Below are 20,093 nucleotides of genomic sequence, written 5' to 3'. Positions count from 1 at the left end.
GGATCGGAGAGATGGGGAGGGTGTAAGGCTGGGGGGTGGGGTTGTCACAGAGACAGGAATGGGTGCAGGGGACAGAGAGGGGTCACAGAGATGGGGAGGAGTGTAGGGCTGGGGTTTGTCACAGAGACAGGAGGGCTTTCAGAGGACAGAGGGATTACAGAGATGGAGATGGGTGTAGGGGCTGGAGGGAGGGTGGTCACAGAGACAGTTAAGGGTGCAGGGGACAGAGAGGGGTCACAGAGATGGGGAGGAGTGTAGGGCTGGGGGGTTATCACAGAGACAGGAACGGCTGCAGGGGACAGAGAGGGGTCACAGAGATGGGGAGGAGTGTAGGGGCTGGCTATGGACCTGGGTGAATCTCCCCTGTTCCCTGCAGGTTCCTCTGCGTGGACCCTCCCTCCAGCATCTCTTTCGTCATTGACACTACAAGCAGCATGAGGGACAGCATCGCGACAGCCAAGCAGAGGACAATCGAAATCGTGCAGAAGACCCGGAATTCCCGATTCCAGCCCTCCTCCTACATCCTGGTACCACTCAACGATCCGGGTGAGTCCAGTGCAGTTCTACCTCCCACTGCTCACTGAGTGTGTTAAGATGACCTCCTTGCCCCATAATGCCATAAGAATGATAGAATTAGGCCATTCAGCCCATTTAGTCTCCTCCATCATTCCATCATGGCTGATTTATTTTCCCTCTCAATCCCACTCTCCTCTTCTCTGCACAACTCTTGACTAATGAAGAACCCACCAACAACCTCTGCTTTAATGCTTTAACTCAATGATGTAGTTGAAGAGAGGGATGAGGAATGTGCATGAGGAAGAGGGAGGGAGAGCTAAGAATGGTAGAGAGGATGAGGAGGTCAGATGATATGGTGAGAGTCAGTGAGGGAAGGGACAGGGAGGCTTCAGTGAGGGAAGGTGATGGGGAGGAGGGAATAGTAACGAGGGGAGGAGGTAGTGAGGGTGGGTCCTTTGGGAAGGAGGGAGGAGAGATGAAAGGTGGAGGGTTGATAGGAAGGTGCTGAGGGGAAAGGGGGAAGAAGAACCTCTGTGGAGGGTGTGAGGAGGAGGGTGTGAGTAGGAGGGGTTGAAGAGGAGGGGTGAGGAAAGAATTTGGAGGAGGGGGTCAGTAGGAGGGAATCAGGTGGGAATGAGGAGGAGGAGGTGAGGGGGACTGGACAAAGAGGGAATGGGGACAACCCCCACACTCCCATCCACATCCCCCCACTACCCCGTCACTCTGTTCCTGTCACTGATGCTCTCTGTTCCCCAGAGTTCGGGCCAGTATTTGAGACACGCGACCCCGATCAGTTCATTGCCCGTCTGCAGCAGTTAACGGCCGTGGGAGGGGGAGACGTGCCGGAAATGTCCCTGTCCGCTCTGCAGGTGTGTCCATGTGTGTGTCTGTGAGTGACTGTGATTGTCTATAGTGACTGTGAGTGTCTGTGTGTGACTGTGAGTGACTATGATTGTCTGTGAGTGTCTGTGTGTAGCTGTGACTGTGATTGTGAGTGTCTATAGTGACTGTAAGTGACTATGAGTGACTCTGAGTGTCTGCGAGCGTCTATAGTTACTGTGAGTGTCTGTGAGTGGCTATAGTGACTGTGAGTGTCTTTGAGCGTTTATAGTGACTGTGAGTGACTGTGAGTGGCTATAGTGACTGTGAGTGTCTTTGAGCGTTTATAGTGACTGTGAGTGACTGTGAGTATCTGTGGGCATCTGTGGACAACTGTGAGTGACTGTGAGCGACTGTGAGCGACCGCAACTGACTACGAGTGTCTGCAAGTGACTGTTAGCGTCTGTGTGTGTCTATAGTGACTGAGTATCTGTGAGTGAAAGTGAGTGTCTGCAAGTGACTGTGTCTGTGAGTGTCTATAGTGACTGTGAGTGTCTGTGAGTGACTGTGAATGTTTGTGAGTGTCTGTATCTGTGAGTGACTGTGAGTGTGAGTGAAAGTGAGTGTCTATACTGACTGTAAGTGACTGTGAGTGTCTATAGTGTCTGTGAGTGGCTGTGAGCGTCTGTGAGTGTCTGAATATCTGTGAGTGAAAGTGAGTGACTGTGAGTGTCTATAGTGACTGTAAGTGACTGACTGAGTGTCTGAGTGTTTATAGTGACTGTGAGTGACTGTGAGTGTCTGTGGGTGTCTGTGATTATCTGTGAGTGTCTATAGTGACTGTGAGTGTCTCTAGCGACTGTGAGTGTCTGTGTCTGTAAATGACTGTGAGTGTCTGTGGGTGTCAGTGAGTGTCTGTGAGTGTCTATAGTGTCTGTGAGTGTCTATAGTGACTGTGAGTGTCTGTGAGTGCCTGTAAGTGACTGTGAGTGTCTGTGGGTGTCAGTGAGTGTCTGTGAGTGTCTGTAAGTGTCTGTGAGTGTCTATAGTGTCTGTGAGTGTCTATAGTGACTGTGAGTGTCTGTGGGAGTCTGTGATTATCTGTGAGTGTCTATAGTGTCTGTGAGTGTCTGTGGGTGTCTGTAAGCGTCTGTGAGTGTCTATAGTGTCTGTGAGTGCCTGTAAGTGTCAGTGAGTGTCTGTGGGTGTCAGTGAGTGTCTGTGAGTGTCTGTGAGTGTCAGTGAGTGTCTGTGAGTGTCTGTGAGTGTCTGATCTGGGGATCCGTACGTTTGGGATGTGGGGTTCAGTGTGTGTGATCATGGGGTCTACCTATGTGTGGGACCCCTTCCTGTTGTCCATGCCCTCTAATCCTTGACTTCTGCCCTCTCTTGCAGCTGGCCCTCACTCACTCGCTGCCTCTCTCCCACATCTACGTCTTCACCGACGCTCCAGCCAAAGATTCCCATCTGGCTCCCACCGTCCAGGCGCTGATCGAGCGCACCCAGTGTAAGGTAACCTTCTCTCTGCCAGAGAGCGCCGTCCTGCCCTCCCAACCAATTGCATATCGGCACTGGCCATGTGGGCTGGGGTGAAGCTTCGCCCACCGTGCTCAACATGAGGAGATGGGGCCAGGGTGGGACGGGTGTGTTACTGGTGTGGGTTGATGAGTTACCAAGTGCCTTTGATATGTAATATCCTGTCAATTCTACGATAGGACACTGCAGGTCATTCCCATGATGTCATACCGTGTTTCAACTGTATGACATGGTACCGTGTGCTGTGATCCTTTTGTATGTCCATGTATTGTATCAGGATTGAAGTTTATGTGTCAGCTGTACATAGACTGAAATGTATTCTCCGTGACATCGTGTGCAGGATACACGATATGGAAGCATGACCAATGTTCCCACGATGATGTCACGTGCGTGTTGTGTGTTCTGACCCTCCAGGACTCACCCCTCACTTCTACCCCTAGGTTTACTTCCTCCTGACCAACGTCCTGTCCCGCAGACGGCGCAACACTGAGCCCAATTGCTGCATTGCACTGTACCAAAGTCTGGCCTGGGTCTCAGGGGGGTTGGCCATGCAGGTGAGAGGGAACACGATTATGGACCTGACCGCCATCGTCGAGGGATCCATCACGGGAGAGCTGGTAATCCAGTCCATCGAGTCCCCTCTCAGTGACTCCCTACCTCAACCTCTCCTCATTCCTACGTCCCTCCTCCCTCCTCCTCAACCCCTCCTCACCCCCTTCTTCACTCTCCTCCCTCCTCACCTATTCTTCCTCACCCACTCCTCGCAACTTTCTCCTCAACCCCTCCTCATTCCTACATCCCTCCTCCTTCCACCTCAGCCCCTCCTCACCCCCTTCCTCACTGTCCTCCCTCATCCTCAGCCCTCCTCACCCCCTTCCTCACTGTCCTCCCTCATCCTCAGCCCTCCTCACCCACTCCTCACCCCATGCTCCTCAAACCCTCCTCTTCACTCCCTCCAAATTTGTTCCTCTTCCACTCCTCCCTCACTACCTTCCTATTCAACCCTTCACCACCTTTCACCCTCTCCTCCCCCTCCCAATGTACACTCCTTCACTTCCTCCACTCCTTACTATTCCCTCCTCCTCTTCATCCAAACTTACTAAACCCTCACTGTCCCTTCATTCACTAACCCCCAAAACTGTCCTCCTCACCCTCACCACCACCCTTACCTCTCTCTCTCTCTTTCTCACCTCATTGTTACCCTCTTCCCTCCTTTAATCACAATTCCCTCCAATGCCTCTCAGCCTTCACCCCCATTCTTTCTTCCCTTCCCTCTCCTCCCACTCTCTTTCACTCCCTGTCCCATTCCCCTTCCCCCTCCTCCCTATCCCACTCTGCCACCTTCACAGAGTGGAGGAGAGTGAAGCTGTTGCTGAGAACCAGGGGCAACAGGGAGAGATTGTCCCAGGGCACTGTGAGCAGATCTGGAGATGAGACACAGCTCTCCCATTGGGAGTTTCAGGATCAGTGCCTGACCCTGATCAGCACTGATTTCCCAGGAATTGGGAAAACGGGAGACGCCTCCATCAGGAAATGGAGCGGAATTGGCGGGTAGGTGACAATATGTGGCTGGAGGACACAAAGAGGCCAGAACCAAAGTTGACAGAGTCCCGGTATAAGGAGTTGGATATTCCTGATTGGGATTTTGTTACATAGCCGTGAGATGGGAAGGGACGCAGGGTAGCTTTGGGATTCCCGCTTGGGGCACTCATTCCAAGGTGAATGGGTGGCAGTGTTGGTAATTAATGGGTATAGCGACTTGAGGGATTTCCTGCATCAACTGAAGGGCAGAGTGGCCTGACCCTGATGGGATTGTTTCCCAGAAATGGAGACACAGCAAAACTCTTCTATACGTTGCTCCCTACCTGAATATATTAGATTGGTCAGTTTGAGGTGGAGTGGAGGAGAGAGGGGTGGCTGAGAGGGACTGGGTCACAGGGCAAAGGTCGGGATATCATGGTATCCTGTTTCAGGTCACCATCCTTCAGCAAGTCGGAAACACGGATCACCTCACAAATGTCTTCCCCTTCCACGTGGATGGAGCATTGAAGAACGTCACCATCTTCCTGTCTGGCAGTCCGGACAACTTCCACATCTCCAGTCCCAGAGGTGAGGAGAGACTCTGGCCCCTACACCCCTCCACTCCCCGTCTCTGTGACCACCTTTGGCACTGACACCCCTCTCCATTTCTGTGTTCACCTTTTGCCTCTACCCCCATCTCTCTTGGGGTCTCCCTTCTTCAGCTCCTACAACTTCCCACCTCTGTGACCCCCTCCAACCCCTACACCCCTACCATTCACGATGACCCCCCCACTGGCCTCCCTACCCCCCTACATCCCTGAAAATCTCTGTGACCCCCTCTAGCCCTTACACTCCTCTCCATCTCTGTGACCCTCCCTGAATGATCCTGTTCCAGTTATGAGTGACCCGTCGTGCTGATGACTGACTGGCCTCCCTCTCCGCAGGTGTCCAGCAGCCTCACTCTAACTCCTTGGGGACACTGGCAATGATTGAGCGCCTGGGAGACCTTTTCATCATAACGCTGAACGCAGCGCCCGAGCTCGGCGAATGGAGCCTCACTGTACAGTCGGGGACCCCGTACACGGTGAAAGTGACAGGTGTCTGCACTCCACCCTGTCCGATCCGGTCGTCTCTCTTCTTCACTTCAGTGTCCTGATTTAACTCCATTTCCAGCCTCTCTCCCTCTCCATCCTCTCATTCTCTCTGACCCTCTCTCTTTCACTTTTCTCCTTTCCGTCTCTCCTTCTCTCTTGTTTCTCTGCTTTTCCACATTCTTTCTGTCTGCTGCATCACCCTTTCCATGTCCTCTCTCTTCCTCACTCTCTTTCACCCCCTCTCCCACTCATCCCCTCGGCTGCCACACCCTGTCTCCCTCTTTCTCCCCCTCACCCTCGCCCTCCCCCTTTCTCACTTTCATTTCTGTAGCTCTGCTGCTCTTTATCCTGATCCTCTTTCTCTCCCTCCAGTGGGGAGTGTCGGAGGGGTGATAGTGTGCAAAGGAGACTGTAATGGGGGTATAATGGACTGCCATGTGACTGTAATGGGAGTGTAATGGGGAATGTAATGTGGGTGTATAGAGGGACTCTAATGGGGAAATAACAGGTCACGTAACGGGGATATAATGGGGACAGTATGGGAGTGTATAAAGGGGTTATAATGTATCTGTTACAGGACCCATAATGGGGAGTTACTGGGACTATGATGAGAGTTTAATATGTCCTGTAATTGGGTTATAAATTGGACAGTAATAAGAGTGAAACAGGGACTGTTATGAGATTACAATACCCGTTCTGACCACCTGCTCTGAAAAAAAAACAATATTTTAATTATTATACTATACTATACCCCCAGGACAGAGTGTCGTGGATTTCCTGTACGAGTTCGTGGAGGATTTCGAGGGTCCCCACCCCGGGATGGTCATGGTGACTGGCCGACCCATGGCAGGTAACCAACCACCATGCCGAGATCCCCACTCCTACTCCACCCCACCCACACTCGTACTCCTCCCCTCCCTCACACATCCTATCGCCACACACGGGTTCACTCTGACATTCCGGGATGAGAGCCGTCGTCAGCTGTTCTCCACCCTGGCCCTCTTCATCATCTCCTGAGAGGGGGAGAGAGGGAGAGAGAGAGAGAGAGAAGAAGAGGGTTGGGGAGAGGGGGAAAGACAAGAAAGAGTGATGATAGAGACTCCCTGTTCTTCTATACCAAGGGTCCTTAACCTTTTTTATGCCATGGAGGCCTTTGCTAGTCCGCTGAAGTCTATGGACCCCTCTCAGAATCATGTATTTCAATATATAATGTAAAGTACACAAGATTACAAAAAAAAACAATTCTATTGAAATACAGTCATAAAATATATAAAATAGTCATTTTTTTATAGTTTATGACTGTGATATAGTCATTTTTGTCTCTATTAACTCATTAAATACAAGATTATACATTAGAAAAGCACAATTTTAAATATTATACTCTACAGACAGGAAGACTATGATCACGCTTGATCTACCGTAATTTCACTGAGAGCTTAGTGAATATAACGATGTAAATTTTTCCCATCCAAGTTCACCGACCCCCGGAATCTGTTCAGGGACTCCCGAGGGTCCATGAACCCCACATTAAGAACCCCTGTTTTAAACTCACCAGGATTCCAAATGCCATTCATGGGAAAGTTCATGATGCCCATGTGTAACTCTTCAAACAGGACGTGAATGAAAAAGAATTTCAGAAGTTCACCAGACATCCGATAAGCCAGGGTCTGTGCTGGGCTGGCATGAAACCCTGTCACCCATAGTCATGGAGATGAGGCTGGAACTCAGTGTCAGACACAGTTCCAGGGACTGAGCACTGGCTTGGACCGCAACAGAGTGTCACAGCAGGCAGAGACACTGTCTGCCCATCTCCAGAGACTCAGGCTCTCTGGTATTGTATGTATGTGTGAGACCCATCCCTCGGTGATGGTCTGTGTGTGTGTATGGGGCAGAGTTAATCAGCGACTGTGAATTCCACCCCCCTCCCGGAGTGTGAGGGTGAGGGGTACAACCGAGGGGGGAGGAGTTGACAGGTAACTGGGGGTTACGAAACACGATGAAGCATAAATGAGCAGTTAATGGTCAGCAGGGATCGGTTGTGCCAAAGAGTCTGTGGGGGGGCGTCCAAGCTGAAGGAAACTGGTGTCAATGGGTGTTTAATTATCCTCTCTGGCCCTTGGTCCAGGTGAACCAGCCACACTCAAGGTCACAATGACGGGGTTAGAGAACTACCCATCCCACCAGCCCAAGGACATCTCCCTGCTGGACTTCCAGGGGAGGACGCTCAGTAAGAAGGTCCTGACTCCAACCTCAGAGACCGGCATTTTCCTGGTAGAATTCGTGAGCTTTCCATCTCAAGAGCTCTTGTTGCTGCTCCAAGGGACAGAGGAGAGCGGGAGGATCTTCCAAAGACAGAGTCCATCTGTCACCTCCAACAGCAGTACCAAACTCACGGTGAGATCAACCACAGGGTGGGGTCCCTTCACACCGAGCTATCACACACTTCCAGGTCAGGCACTGAATGAGCCTCCCATCACACACTCCTGGGCTCAGACACAGATTGAAGCTCCTCCACACCGTCCCATCACACATTCCCAGGCTCAGACACAGAGTGAATCTCCCTCCACACTGTCCCATCACACACTCCCAGGCTCAGACACGGAGTGAAATTCCTCTACTGTTTCCCATCACACACTCCAGGGTCAGACACAGATTGAAACTCCTCCACACAGGCCCATCACACATACCCAGGCTCAGACACAGAGTGAAATTCCTCTACTGTTTCCCATCACACACTCCCAGCGTGAGAAACAGAGTGAAGCTCCCTCCACAACATCCAATCACACACCCAGACACAGGGTGAAGATTCCTCTGCAATGAACTTGCTCTGATTGGTGATTGATTATTGATTTTTGATCAATGTTGGTGATTGGTTATTGATTTATGATGTTTTTTCCTCTGGTGTTTCAGGTCATGTCTGATCTCAGCTTTATGGCAGGTGAAAACATTACCATCCGCTTCAACATTACCAATGCTGGGCCGGGATCTGTGTACAATATCTCTCTGACTGACGATCAAAACGTCACAAGTGGAAACCCTTTGAGGTGGGAATGCAAATCACCCCCATTACCTCCCCCCCCCACTCCATTGTCGTGTCTGTGAGCGAGCACCACACTGCAGGAGGGTGGAGATGAGTGAGTGCCTTGGTTAGGAGGGGTACCGCTCTGTGGGAGGGGCACTGAGAAGGGCAAACGGTGCTGTGAGGAGGGGTGGTGCGGCAAGGAGAGATCACTATGGGTGGTGACGACAGGGTTCTTTCTGTGTGAGTAACAGAGGAAAAGTTAGTGGGAAGGTAAAGGATTGGGAATAATTTATATACCAACAGAAGGCAATTGAAAAGCAATTTGGGAAAAAAGATGGAATATGAAGGAAAGCTAGCCAATAATATAAAAGATGATACCAAATGTTTTTTCCGGATATATAAAGAGTAAAAGAGACACGAATGGGTATCAGACCACTGGAGAATGACGCTGGAGAGGTAGTAAAGGGGGATAAAGAAATAGCAGGTGAACTGATTAAGTATTTTGTGTCAGTCTTCACTGTTGAAGACAACAGCAGTAGGCCGGAGGTTCCAGGGGTTCGGGGGGATAGTGAACATTGTTGTTATTACTGAGTAGAAGGTGCTTGGGAAACTGAAAGGTCTGAAGGCAGATAAGTCACTTGGACCAGATGGCGTACACCCCATGATTCTGAAAGAGGTTCCTGAAGAGATTGTAGAGTCGTTGTAGTGATCTTTTAAGAAACACTTGATTTTGGAATGGTTCTGGAAGACTGAAAGATTGAAAATATCACTCCACTCTTTAACAGTGAGGTAAGTAAATGACAGAAAACTATAGGCCAGTTAGTCTGACCTCAGTTGTTGGGAAGATGTTGGAGTCGATTGCTAAGAATGTGGTTTCGGGGCACTGAGAGTTGGCCAAAGTCAGCATGGTTTCCTGAAGGGAAAATCTTGCCTGACAAATCTGTTGGAATTCTTTGGGGACGATATGAAACTAGGTGGAGGGGCAGGGAGTGTTGAGGAAGCCGGGATTCTGTAGAAGTAGTTAGACAGATTAGGAGAATAGACAAAGAAGTGGCAAATGCAATAGATTGTTGGGAAGTGTGTGGTCATGCGCTTTGGTAGAAGGAATAAAGGCACAGACTATTTTCTAAACAGGGAGCAAATTCATAAATCAGAGGTGCAAAGGGACTTGGTAATCCCTGTGCAGGATTCCCTAAAGGTTAAGTCAGTGGTGAGAAAAGCAAATGCAATGTTGGCATTCATTTTGAGAGGTGCAAATATAAAAACAAGGATGTAATGCTGAGGCTTTATAAAGCATTGATCAGACTACACTTGGGGTATTGTGAGCTGTTTTGAGCACCTTTTCTAAGGAAATATGTGCTGGCATCGGAGAGAGTCCAGATGAAGTTCACAAGAATGATCCAGGGGATGAAAGGGTTAATGTATGCAGAGTGTTTGATGAACCAACTAGAGTTTATAAGAATGAGGAGGGATCTCACTGAACCCTATTGAATATTGAAAGTGCTAGACAGAGTGCACGTGGAGAGGATGTTTCGTGTAGTGGGGGAGTCCGGGACCTGAGGGCACAGTCTCAGAATACAGAGATGAGGAAGGATTTCTTTAGCCAGAAGGTGGTGAACATTTGGAATTCATTTCCACAGGTGACTGTGGAGGCAAAGTCTTTGAGTATGTTTAATACGGGGGTTAATAGGTTCTTGATTAGTAAGAGTATCAAAGGGTATGTGGAGAAGGCAGGAGAATGCGGTTGAGAAGGATAATAAATCAGCCACTTTGGAATGGTGGAGCAGTCTCAGTAGTCTGAATGGCAGAATTCTGCTCCTATGTCTTGTGGCCTTATAGGGGGGTGGGGTGGTGAGTAGGGAGTGCTGCGGGAGGGGGCAGTGAGGTGGGAGCACAGTGGGAGGGGCATTTTGGGGGGAGAACTGTGGGAATGGTGCTGAGGAGAGACGCTGTGGGAATAGCGGTGAGGAGGGATGCTGTGGGAGGACCGGTGAGGGGGGAGTGCTGTACTATGAGAGGGCTGGTGAGGTGGGGAAACATGCTGTGCATGGGGTGTATGTGACTGTCCCATGAAATCTCATCTCCATTGGCTTGGGAACTTTTGTGTTCGCGGTTGCTTGGATCTGGAATTATGGAGGACGTTGAAGACGCGGAGGTGATGGAACTTCATTCCCCTGTAGACTGTACGTCGGAAAGAACCAGTCTGTGGAGGGTAACCTGACAACTCCCACCCCCACCGACGTGGAAGCAGGAACCCTGGTCACAGTGACGCTCGAGGCCCAGTCCAACATCGACTTCACCTATGCCGTCCTCCAACTGATGGTCACCGGGCAGGTATGTCCCAGGGTGAAGGGATTTCCACCACACCAGCACCCGCATCACACCAGTGGGGGGAATTGGGGGATGTAAATGAAGGTGCTGACACCAAATACGCCAGGGGTCTGAGCACAGGAGGAATGTCCTCCTCACACAGGGAGATCCCCCAGACGCAGGGACATCCTCCAGAGCAGGGTGGTCCTCCAGACATGGGGAGATCCCCCAGACGCAGGGACATCCTCCAGACATGGGGAGATCCCCCAGACGCAGGGTGGTCCTCCAGACACAAGGTTATCCTCCAGACATGGGGAGATCCTCCAGACGCAGGGTGGTCCTCCAGACACAGGGTTATCCTCCAGACATGGGGAGATCCCCCAGATGCAGGGACATCCTCCAGACATGGGGAGATCATTCAGACGCAGGGTGGTCCTCCAGACATGGGAAGATCCCCCAGATGCGGGGACATCCTCCAGATACAGGGAGGTCCTTCAGCTGGGGGAAGAGCCCCGAGACGACACCCAGAGCATCTGGGGGATTGGGAAAGATTTGAATCAATGAATTCTCCCCGACCCCCACCCCTATCTCTGTCTCCCATTCATTCTCCCCCACATAGACACACTCGAACTCTCCCTCTATTCTCCCTGTGACTACTTCTCCCACTCTCTATCTATCTCTCTCGCTCTCTCTCGTCTCTGTACCACCCTCTTTGTACCCCTCTTCCTCTCACCCTCCCTCCTCTCTCCCTCTATTCTCCCCCTCTTGTTCTCTCCCTGTGTCCCTCTCCCACTCTGTTTGTACCTCTCTTCACCTCGCCCTCCTTCCTTTCTCGCTGTCACTCTCCCACTCTCTGTACCCCTCTTTATCACCCTCCCTCTCTCTGTCACTCTCCACTCTCTTTGTACTCCTCTCCATCTCTCCCTCCCCTCCCTCTCTCCATCTCTCTCTTTCTCTGCTGCCCTCCCGTGCTCTTTGTACTCCTCTCTCCCTCATTCTCTGCTTTTCTCTCTCTGTCCCTCTCTCTTTCACCCACTCACTGTAGCCCTCTTTATCATTCCTTCCCTCCCTCTGATGCTCTCCCACTTTCTTTGTACCAATCTTTTCCACCCCTTCCTTTCTCTACCTCCCCCTCTCGCTGTCCCTGTCACACTCTTTGTATCCCTCTTCATCTCTCCCTTTCATTGTCTCTGATCCTTGATCTCCTTTTTTCCCATTTTACCCTTCCTCGTTCCACCTATTCTGTCTTGTTCCCGCTCTCTGTCTCTCCCTCTCTCCTTCCCTCCTTCTGTTCCTGTCACTGTTTCTCTCTCCTTCTCTCCTTTCCTCACTCTATTTGTTCCTCTCCCCCCTTTCTTTTTCTCTCCCCCTCTTCCTCATCCTCTCCCATTTTCTCCCTCATTCTCTCCCTTATCCTCTCTCCCTCTGCACCCTTCCTCTCTCCCACTCTTTTCTCTCTCTCTCTCCCTCTCTGTTTTCCTGTCACATTCTCTCCATCCCCTGCTCTCGTTCCTTCTCTCACTATCATTCCATCTCTCTATCCATGTCAACCTTTCACCAGGGATGGTTGGCAAGGAGGGAGCTCTGCTCTTCAGGAGTGGTGTCGGGGAGGAACATTTTGGGGGTGGTGTCGGGGAGGAACATTTTGGGGGTGGTATCAGGGAGGAACATTTTGGGGGTGGTGTCGGAGAGGAACATTTTGGAAGTGATGTCGGGGAGGAACATTTTGGGAGTGGTGTCGGGGAGGAACATTTTGGGGGTGGTGTCGGGGAGGTACATTTTGGGAGTGGTGTCGGGGAGGAACATTTTGGGGGTGGTGTCAGGGAGGAACATTATGGGAGTGGTGTCAGGGAGGAACATTTTGGGGGTGGTGTCGGAGAGGAACATTTTGGAAGTGATGTCGGGGAGGAACATTTTGGGAGTGGTGTCGGGGAGGAACATTTTGGGGGTGGTGTCGGGGAGGTACATTTTGGGAGTGGTGTCGGGGAGGAACATTTTGGGGGTGGTGTCAGGGAGGAACATTATGGGAGTGGTGTCAGGGAGGAACATTTTGGGAGTGGTGTCGGGGAGGAACATTTTGGGGGTGGTGTCAGGGAGGAACATTTTGGGGGTGGTGTCAGGGAGGAACATTATGGGAGTGGTGTCAGGGAGGAACATTTTGGGAGTGGTGTCGGAGAGGAACATTTTGGGAGTGGTGTCGGAGAGGAACATTTTGGAAGTGATGTCGGGGAGGAACATTTTGGAGTGGAGCCGGGGAGGAACATTTTGGGAGTGGTGGCGGGGAGGAACATTTTGGGAGTGATGTCGGGGAGGAACATTTTGGAGTGGAGCCAGGGAGGAACATTTTGGGAGTGGCGGCGGGGAGGAACAGTTTGGGAGTGGCGGTGGGGAGGAACATTTTGGGAGTGGCGGCGGGGAAGATTATTTTGGAATGGAGGCGGGGAGGAACATTTTGGGAGTGGCGGCGGGGAAGATTATTTTGGGAGTGGCGGTGGGGAGGAACATTTTGGAATGGAGGCGGGGAGGAACATTTTGGGAGTGGCGGCGGGGAAGATTATTTTGGGAGTGGCGGCGGGGAGGAACAGTTTGGGAGTGGCGGCGGGGAAGATTATTTTGGGAGTGGCGGCGGGGAGGAACATTTTGGGAGTGATGTCAGGGAGGAACATTTTGGAAGTGGTGTCAGGGAGGAACATTTTGGGAGTGGCTTTGGGGAGGAACATTTTGGGAGTGGCTTTGGGGAGGAACATTTTGGGAGTGGCGTCGGGGAGGAACATTTTGGGAGTGATGTCAGGGAGGAACATTTTGGGAGTGATGTCGGGGAGGAACATTTTGGAAGTGGTGTCAGGGAGGAACATTTTGGGAGTGGCTTTGGGGAGGAACATTTTGGGAGTGGCGGCGGGGAAGATTATTTTGGGAGTGGCTTTGGGGAGGAACATTTTGGGAGTGGCGGTGGGGAAGATTATTTTGGGAGTGGCGGCGGGGAGGAACATTTTGGGAGTGATGTCAGGGAGGAACATTTTGGAAGTGGTGTCAGGGAGGAACATTTTGGGAGTGGCTTTGGGGAGGAACATTTTGGGAGTGGCTTTGGGGAGGAACATTTTGGGAGTGGCGTCGGGGAGGAACATTTTGGGAGTGATGTCAGGGAGGAACATTTTGGGAGTGATGTCGGGGAGGAACATTTTGGAAGTGGTGTCAGGGAGGAACATTTTGGGAGTGGCTTTGGGGAGGAACATTTTGGGAGTGGCGGCGGGGAAGATTATTTTGGGAGTGGCTTTGGGGAGGAACATTTTGGGAGTGGCGGCGGGGAAGATTATTTTGGGAGTGGCGGCGGGGAGGAACATTTTGGGAGTGGCGGCGGGGAGGAACATTTTGGGAGTGGCGGTGGGGAGGAACATTTTGGAATGGAGGCGGGGAGGAACATTTTGGGAGTGGCGGCGGGAAAGATTATTTTGGGAGTGGCGGCGGGGAGGAACAGTTTGGGAGTGGCGGCGGGGAAGATTACTTTGGGAGTGGCTTTGGGGAGGAACAGTTTGGGAGTGGCGGCGGGGAAGATTATTTTGGGAGTGGCGGCGGGGAGGAACAGTTTGGGAGTGGCGGCGGGGAGGATTATTTTGGGAGTGGCGGTGGGGAGGAACAGTTTGGGAGGGGTGATATGGAGAGCACACTACGGGAAGGGTGGTGACACGTGCCATGTGCTCACTGAACGTACCCCACATTCCCTTACTAATCCTGACTCTGAACCCACAGAATGTGGACGTGGACCCTCCTACCTGCCGAACCACCGCACTGACCGGCCACTGTCCTGCAAAGAAGGAGCAGGAGGAGGACTGCACCGAGCAGACCTGGGGCCTCCAGGCTGAGTTCTCTGAGCGAGGCCCTGCCTGGGCCAGGGTCCGGGCTCGCCATGATAATGGGAACCTGACCATCGAGCAGGAGCAGGAAGGGGAGTTCCGCCTGACACTGGTGGAGTACAACTCCACCTGCTGTCACCCCTCCATCACCCTGCTCGGGGTGGACGCCTCTGGCAATGTGGGCAGCTGCTTCATCGAGGCCCGGAGTCGGGCCGGGCCCTCCACCATCTCCGGAGGGGCCGCTGCTCTCTTCAGCCTCTCTATCCTTGCCACTTCTCTGCTGCTCTGAATGCAGGATCTGCCCAACCTGCTCCCTGGGCACTCCATGTGGACACCCCCTCCCCCACCAGATGCATCCCTCATTCAAAAGATCAGTGAAAAATTCCCTCTCCCACACCTTCCAGAGGTCACAGTTGTTCAGCTGGGTAAGTCAGAGCAGACTCAATGGGCTGAATGGCCTAATACTGCTCCTGTTTCTTATGCTGCACATTTAGTCCCGTATCCCAGTACACTTCCGATCTGTGCATTTGTCCAATTTCATAGAGCCCTACACAACAGAAACAGGCTCTTTGGCCCATCTGGTCCATGCTGACCGAGATTCTCATCCATCTAGTCCCATTTGCCCATGTTTGGCCCTTACCCTTCTGAAATTCTCCTATCCGTGTACCAGTCCAAGTGTCACAGAGTCACAAAGCCTAGAAACAGACCTTTTGGCCCATCTGGTCCATGCTGACTGAAATTTGCATTTAAGCCAGTCCCATACCTCCAGACCTTTCCTTTCCATGTATCTGTCCAAGTGTCTTCCACATATTGTTAATGTTCCTGTCTCAACCCCAACGTCTGGCAGCTTATTCAATGCACCCACATTCTCTGCATGGAAATATTTGCACATCTGGTCCCCTTTAAATTGTTTCCCTCTCACCTTAAAACTCTGCCCTCTAGTTTTAGACTTTCTTACACGAGGAAAAAGACTGTGACCATCCACTTTGTTTCTGCCCCTTATAGTCTCATAAAACCCTGTAAGGTCACCTCTCAGCCTCCTTCGCTCCAGAGAAAACAGTCCCAGCCTGTTCAGCCTCTCCTTATAACTCAAGTCTCCAGTCCCAGTAACACCCTCAGGAATCTTTCCTGCACCCTCCCCAGCTTAATGACATCCTTCCTATAGTTGGGTGGCCAGAACTGCACACAGTACTCCAAGCGTGGTCTCACCAATGTCCTGTACAGCTGATAAACATAAGAAATTCTGCAGTTGCTGGAAAACCAAAGCAAACACACAAAATGCTGGACCCTTCTCCAGGACCAGATGAAAGGAGGAAGATGTCAGAGTAAAAAGGAGGGGGAAGGGGAAGGAGGATAACTAGAAGGTGATAAGTGAAGAGCTGGAGAGGATGGAATCTGACAGGGGAAGAGAGTGAGGAAAAGGGGTCCAAGGGGAAAGTGACAGGCAGGTGAGAAGAGGTAACGTGCCAGAGTGCGGAATAGGTTGGAGACTACCCAGATGGAATCCAAGGTGCTACTCCTCCACCCCGAGGGTGGCTTCACTGTGGCACAAGAGGCGGTCGTGGACTGACATGGCTGGAATGGAAGTGGGAATTGGAATTAAAATGCTTGGCTACCGGGAAGCTCTGCATTTGGCAGATGGTCTAGAGGTGCTCGATGAAACAGCCCCCCAATTTACAGCAGGTCTCACCAACAAAGAGGAGCCTGCATCATGAGCACCGGATATGATAGATGACCCCAGCAGATATGCAGGTGAAGTGTTGTGGCATGCCAACTCCTGTACTCAGAGCCCTGACTGGTGAAGGCTTGTGTGCCAAATGTCTCCTTCACCACCCTGTCTACCCTTCTAGGCAACCATATATCTATACCCCTAGGTCCTGCTGCTCTACACCATTCTCTGATATATTATTGTTAACCGTGTACGTTCAGTGCTAATGTAACTTCGCAAAATGCGGCACCTCGCACTTATCCATGTTAAGTGGTTGAATCACCCCCTTACTCCCCTCAAGTCCCTGCATTTGTGTATGAATGAACCTTAACTCCATTCATTAACTGCCACTAAAGGTCGAACACCCTTTCTAGCTCTGAAAATAGAGCATGGATTTAAACTCCTGGCTGTGGTCGAAAATGCTTGACAACTTTATTTCTGTGCATTAATTTTATTTTTGTGTTCTGAATTCTCAGTACATAGTTTGTTATTGAATTCAGAAGTCCAAAATAAAACTCCTATTTTCCAAAATTCCCTGAAGGTGCTGTGTTTAGCCTTAAGCAGGAGCTCTCCAAGTGCATTGGCAGTCAATTGGACAACATTTGCCACGTTTTGCCTGTAACCCTCTAACCTTTTCTCATCTATGTACCTGGCAAAGAATCTGCTAGTTTCATTAATAAAAAAACTCTTTGTTCAATTTTTTCAATATGTTTCTTCTAACCTCACTAATTCTCAGTGGATGGTTTCACCTTATCTGTCAAGAATTCTGTCTAACCACCTCTCTGGCCCTGAAAATATAATATCACGTCTCTGATAATTATTGATCTTGGGAGATGAGATGAAACATTTATATATTTTCATCATCTAGGTCAAGTCATAGAGATACAAAGCAAAAAATAGGCCCTTTGACCCATCTGGTCAATGCTGAACAAATCACCCCCATAGTCCCATTTGCCCGTGTTTGGCTCAAAAACCTAACCTAAACATGTACCTATCTGCTGGCTTTATTAATAAAAAAACAACAAACTTTTTTAATGTGGTTCTTCTTACCTCCCTCGTTCCATTAGTGAGACAGTATCCTTCTTGAAAGAACAATTGGACTTTATCATCAGATTCATAAGTCCATTTGTGCAAAGGTGCAATGAAAAACTTACTTGTTGCAGCATCACAGCAACACAGAATCAGAGACACAACATTCACAAGAAAAAAATTAAAATTTATTGTAAATTATCTAAAATTATACAAGGAGGAACACAGTTAGGACAATAACGCAAATTTGACTGATGGAAGCTGAGAGAAAATGGCATGGCCCGGATGGTGGTGTCTTTGATTCTGGACATTGCCGTCCTCAGGCAGTACTTGCTGGAGGCACTACCGGTGGTGGGAGCGATGTGACCATGATGAAAATACTGGGCTGAGTCCACTGCTCCCTGCAGCTTCCTACTTACCCGAGCATTCGAATTGCCGTACCAGACCATGATATAACCAGTCAGAATACTTTCAAGGGTACATCAGTAAAAGTTTGTTAGTGTTTGGTGACTAGTTAAACTTCTTTAACCTCATAGGGGATGTCGTGGCCCAGATGGCGGGGATCTTTGATTTTCTTTTGAGCTATGTATTGTATGCTGTACCCTGTCTGATATTGAATTCCAAACTCCAAATTAAAATTCCTGTTTTCCAACTCAAATCCTTGAATTTGCTGTTTGATTTTTCTACGCGATTATTCCAGTCTGGGAGATCTTCTATTATTTTTGTTCTTTTTTTTGTCATGCACACCTTTTACTTTGATATTGTTAAGCTAGTTAAAGGCACATGATGTGGACAAAGTTAACAATGCAATGATACAGCAATACATATATCTTCTGATCATTCACAAAATGCTGGAGGAACTCAGCAGGTCAGGCAGTATCTATGGAAGAAAGTACAGTCGATGTTTTGGGCTGAGTCCCTTTGATAGGATTGGAGAAAAAAGATGAGGCGTAGATTTTAAAAGTGTGGGGAAGGGAGAGAGAAACACCAGACGATAGATGAAATCTGGAGGGGGGGCTGTGAAGTAAAGAGCTGAGAAGTTGATTAGTGAAACAGATATCGTGCCGGAGAAAGGGGAGTCTGATAGGAGAGGACAGAAAGCCATGGAAGAAAAAAAAGTGAGGAAGGAGCACCAGAGGGAGGCGATGGGCAGGTACGGAGATAAGGTGAGTGAGGGAAGAGAGAAAGGGGAATGGTGAAGGGGTAGGATCATTACCAGAAGTTCGAGAAATCAGTGTTCATGCCATCAGGTTGGAGGCCACCCAGATGGAATATAAGATGTTGTTCCTCCAACCTGAGTGTGGCCTCATCACAACAGTAGAGGAGGCCATGGATTGACGGAATGGGAATGGGAAGTGGAATTAAAATTCGTGGCCATTGGGAAATCTCGCTTCTTCTGGCAGACGGAGCATAGATGCTCGGTGGAGTGGTCTTTCAATCTATGTTCCGTCTCACCGATTTACAGGAGGCCACACTGGGAGCACCGGACACAGTATATGATCCCAACAGACTCACAGGTGAAGTATCGCCTCACCCAGAAGGACTGTTTGAGGCCCTGAATGGTAGGGAGGAGGTGTAGTGACAGGTGTAGCACTTGTTCTGCTTGCAAGGATAAGTGCCAGGAGGGAGGGATGGATGGACAAGGGAGTTGTGTTTGGTGCCATCCCTGCAGAAAACATAAATTTGGGGGAGGGGAGTGGGAAAAAATCTGCTTGGTGGTAAGATCCCATTGGAGACAGCAGAAGTTCCAGAGAATTAGGGTGCTTGACGCTGAGGCTGGTGGGGTGGTAGGTGAGGACAAGAGGAACCCTATCCCTGGTAGGGTGGCGGGACGATGGGGTAAGAGAAGATGTGCATGAAACGGAACAGATGTGGTTGAGCACAGTGATGATTTTGGAAGAAGGGAAGCTCCTTTCTTCGAATAAAGAAAGGTGCTCCCACTGTAACCTCCTGCAAATCGGCAAGACCTGACGTAGATTGCGAGACCGTTTCGCCGAGCATCTACACTTCGTCCATCAAAATAACGGGATTTCCCAGTGGCCACCCATATTAATTCCACTTCCCATTCCCATTATGATATGTCAGTCCATGGCCTTCTCTAGTATCACAATAAGGCCACACTCAGATTGGAGGAAAAATACGTCAACCTGATGGTATGAACTTCAATTTCTCAAACTTACAATAATGCCTCCCCTTCACTACTCCTCATCTCCTTTCACCTCTCTCACCTTATCTCCTTGCTTGCCCATTGTCTCCCTCTGGTGTTCCTTTCCCCTTTTCTTTTATCCATGGCCTTCTGTATTGGACTCCCCTTCTCCTGCCCTGTATCTCTTTCACCAATCAACTTGTCAGCTCTTTACTTCATCCCCACCCCTCTCGGTTTCACTTGTCATCCTGTCTTTCTCTTTCTCCTCCCGCAACTTTTAAATCTGCTCCTTATTTTTTCCCGAGTCCTGCCAAAGGGTCTCGGCCTGAAACATCATCTGTACTTTTTTCCATAGATGCTGCCTGGCCTGCTGAGTTCCTTCAGCATTTTGTGTGTGTTCCTCGGATTTCCAACATCTGCAGATTTTCTCTTGTTTCTAATCATTCATCTTACCTTGATTCCCACAAATTCATATTATATATACCACACTAATGCTGTAGCATCTGCCTGTAATTTACAGTATGTTTAATATGTTTCAGAA

General features: G+C 50.0%; 2 protein-coding genes across 3 annotated transcripts in view; both read left to right on the top strand.

Annotated features, from left to right (window-relative positions):
- The window catches only part of vwa11 (von Willebrand factor A domain containing 11), a 38,103-nt gene extending 20,049 nt beyond the window's left edge, over positions 1-18,054 (top strand). The window contains exons 7-17 of one of the 2 annotated variants that reach the window (XM_072266121.1): positions 377-546; positions 1,273-1,385; positions 2,731-2,847; positions 3,312-3,488; positions 4,845-4,980; positions 5,337-5,489; positions 6,244-6,336; positions 7,612-7,880; positions 8,397-8,530; positions 10,689-10,842; positions 14,566-18,054. In XM_072266121.1, coding sequence (XP_072122222.1) covers positions 377-546; positions 1,273-1,385; positions 2,731-2,847; positions 3,312-3,488; positions 4,845-4,980; positions 5,337-5,489; positions 6,244-6,336; positions 7,612-7,880; positions 8,397-8,530; positions 10,689-10,842; positions 14,566-14,958 — 1,909 coding nt within the window. In that variant the 3' untranslated portion in view covers positions 14,959-18,054. The remainder of the gene's footprint in view (positions 1-376; positions 547-1,272; positions 1,386-2,730; positions 2,848-3,311; positions 3,489-4,844; positions 4,981-5,336; positions 5,490-6,243; positions 6,337-7,611; positions 7,881-8,396; positions 8,531-10,688; positions 10,843-14,565) is intronic. The other variant, XM_072266122.1, reaches the window with a different exon arrangement.
- Positions 1-20,093, top strand: part of LOC140202052 (myelin-associated glycoprotein-like) — a 565,622-nt gene that overhangs the window by 349,944 nt on the left and 195,585 nt on the right.

This window comes from Mobula birostris, chromosome 8 (assembly GCF_030028105.1).
Source record: "Mobula birostris isolate sMobBir1 chromosome 8, sMobBir1.hap1, whole genome shotgun sequence".
In the NCBI taxonomy this organism is placed as follows: Eukaryota; Metazoa; Chordata; class Chondrichthyes; order Myliobatiformes; family Myliobatidae; genus Mobula; species Mobula birostris.
This window is presented reverse-complemented; position numbering and strand designations above follow the sequence as displayed.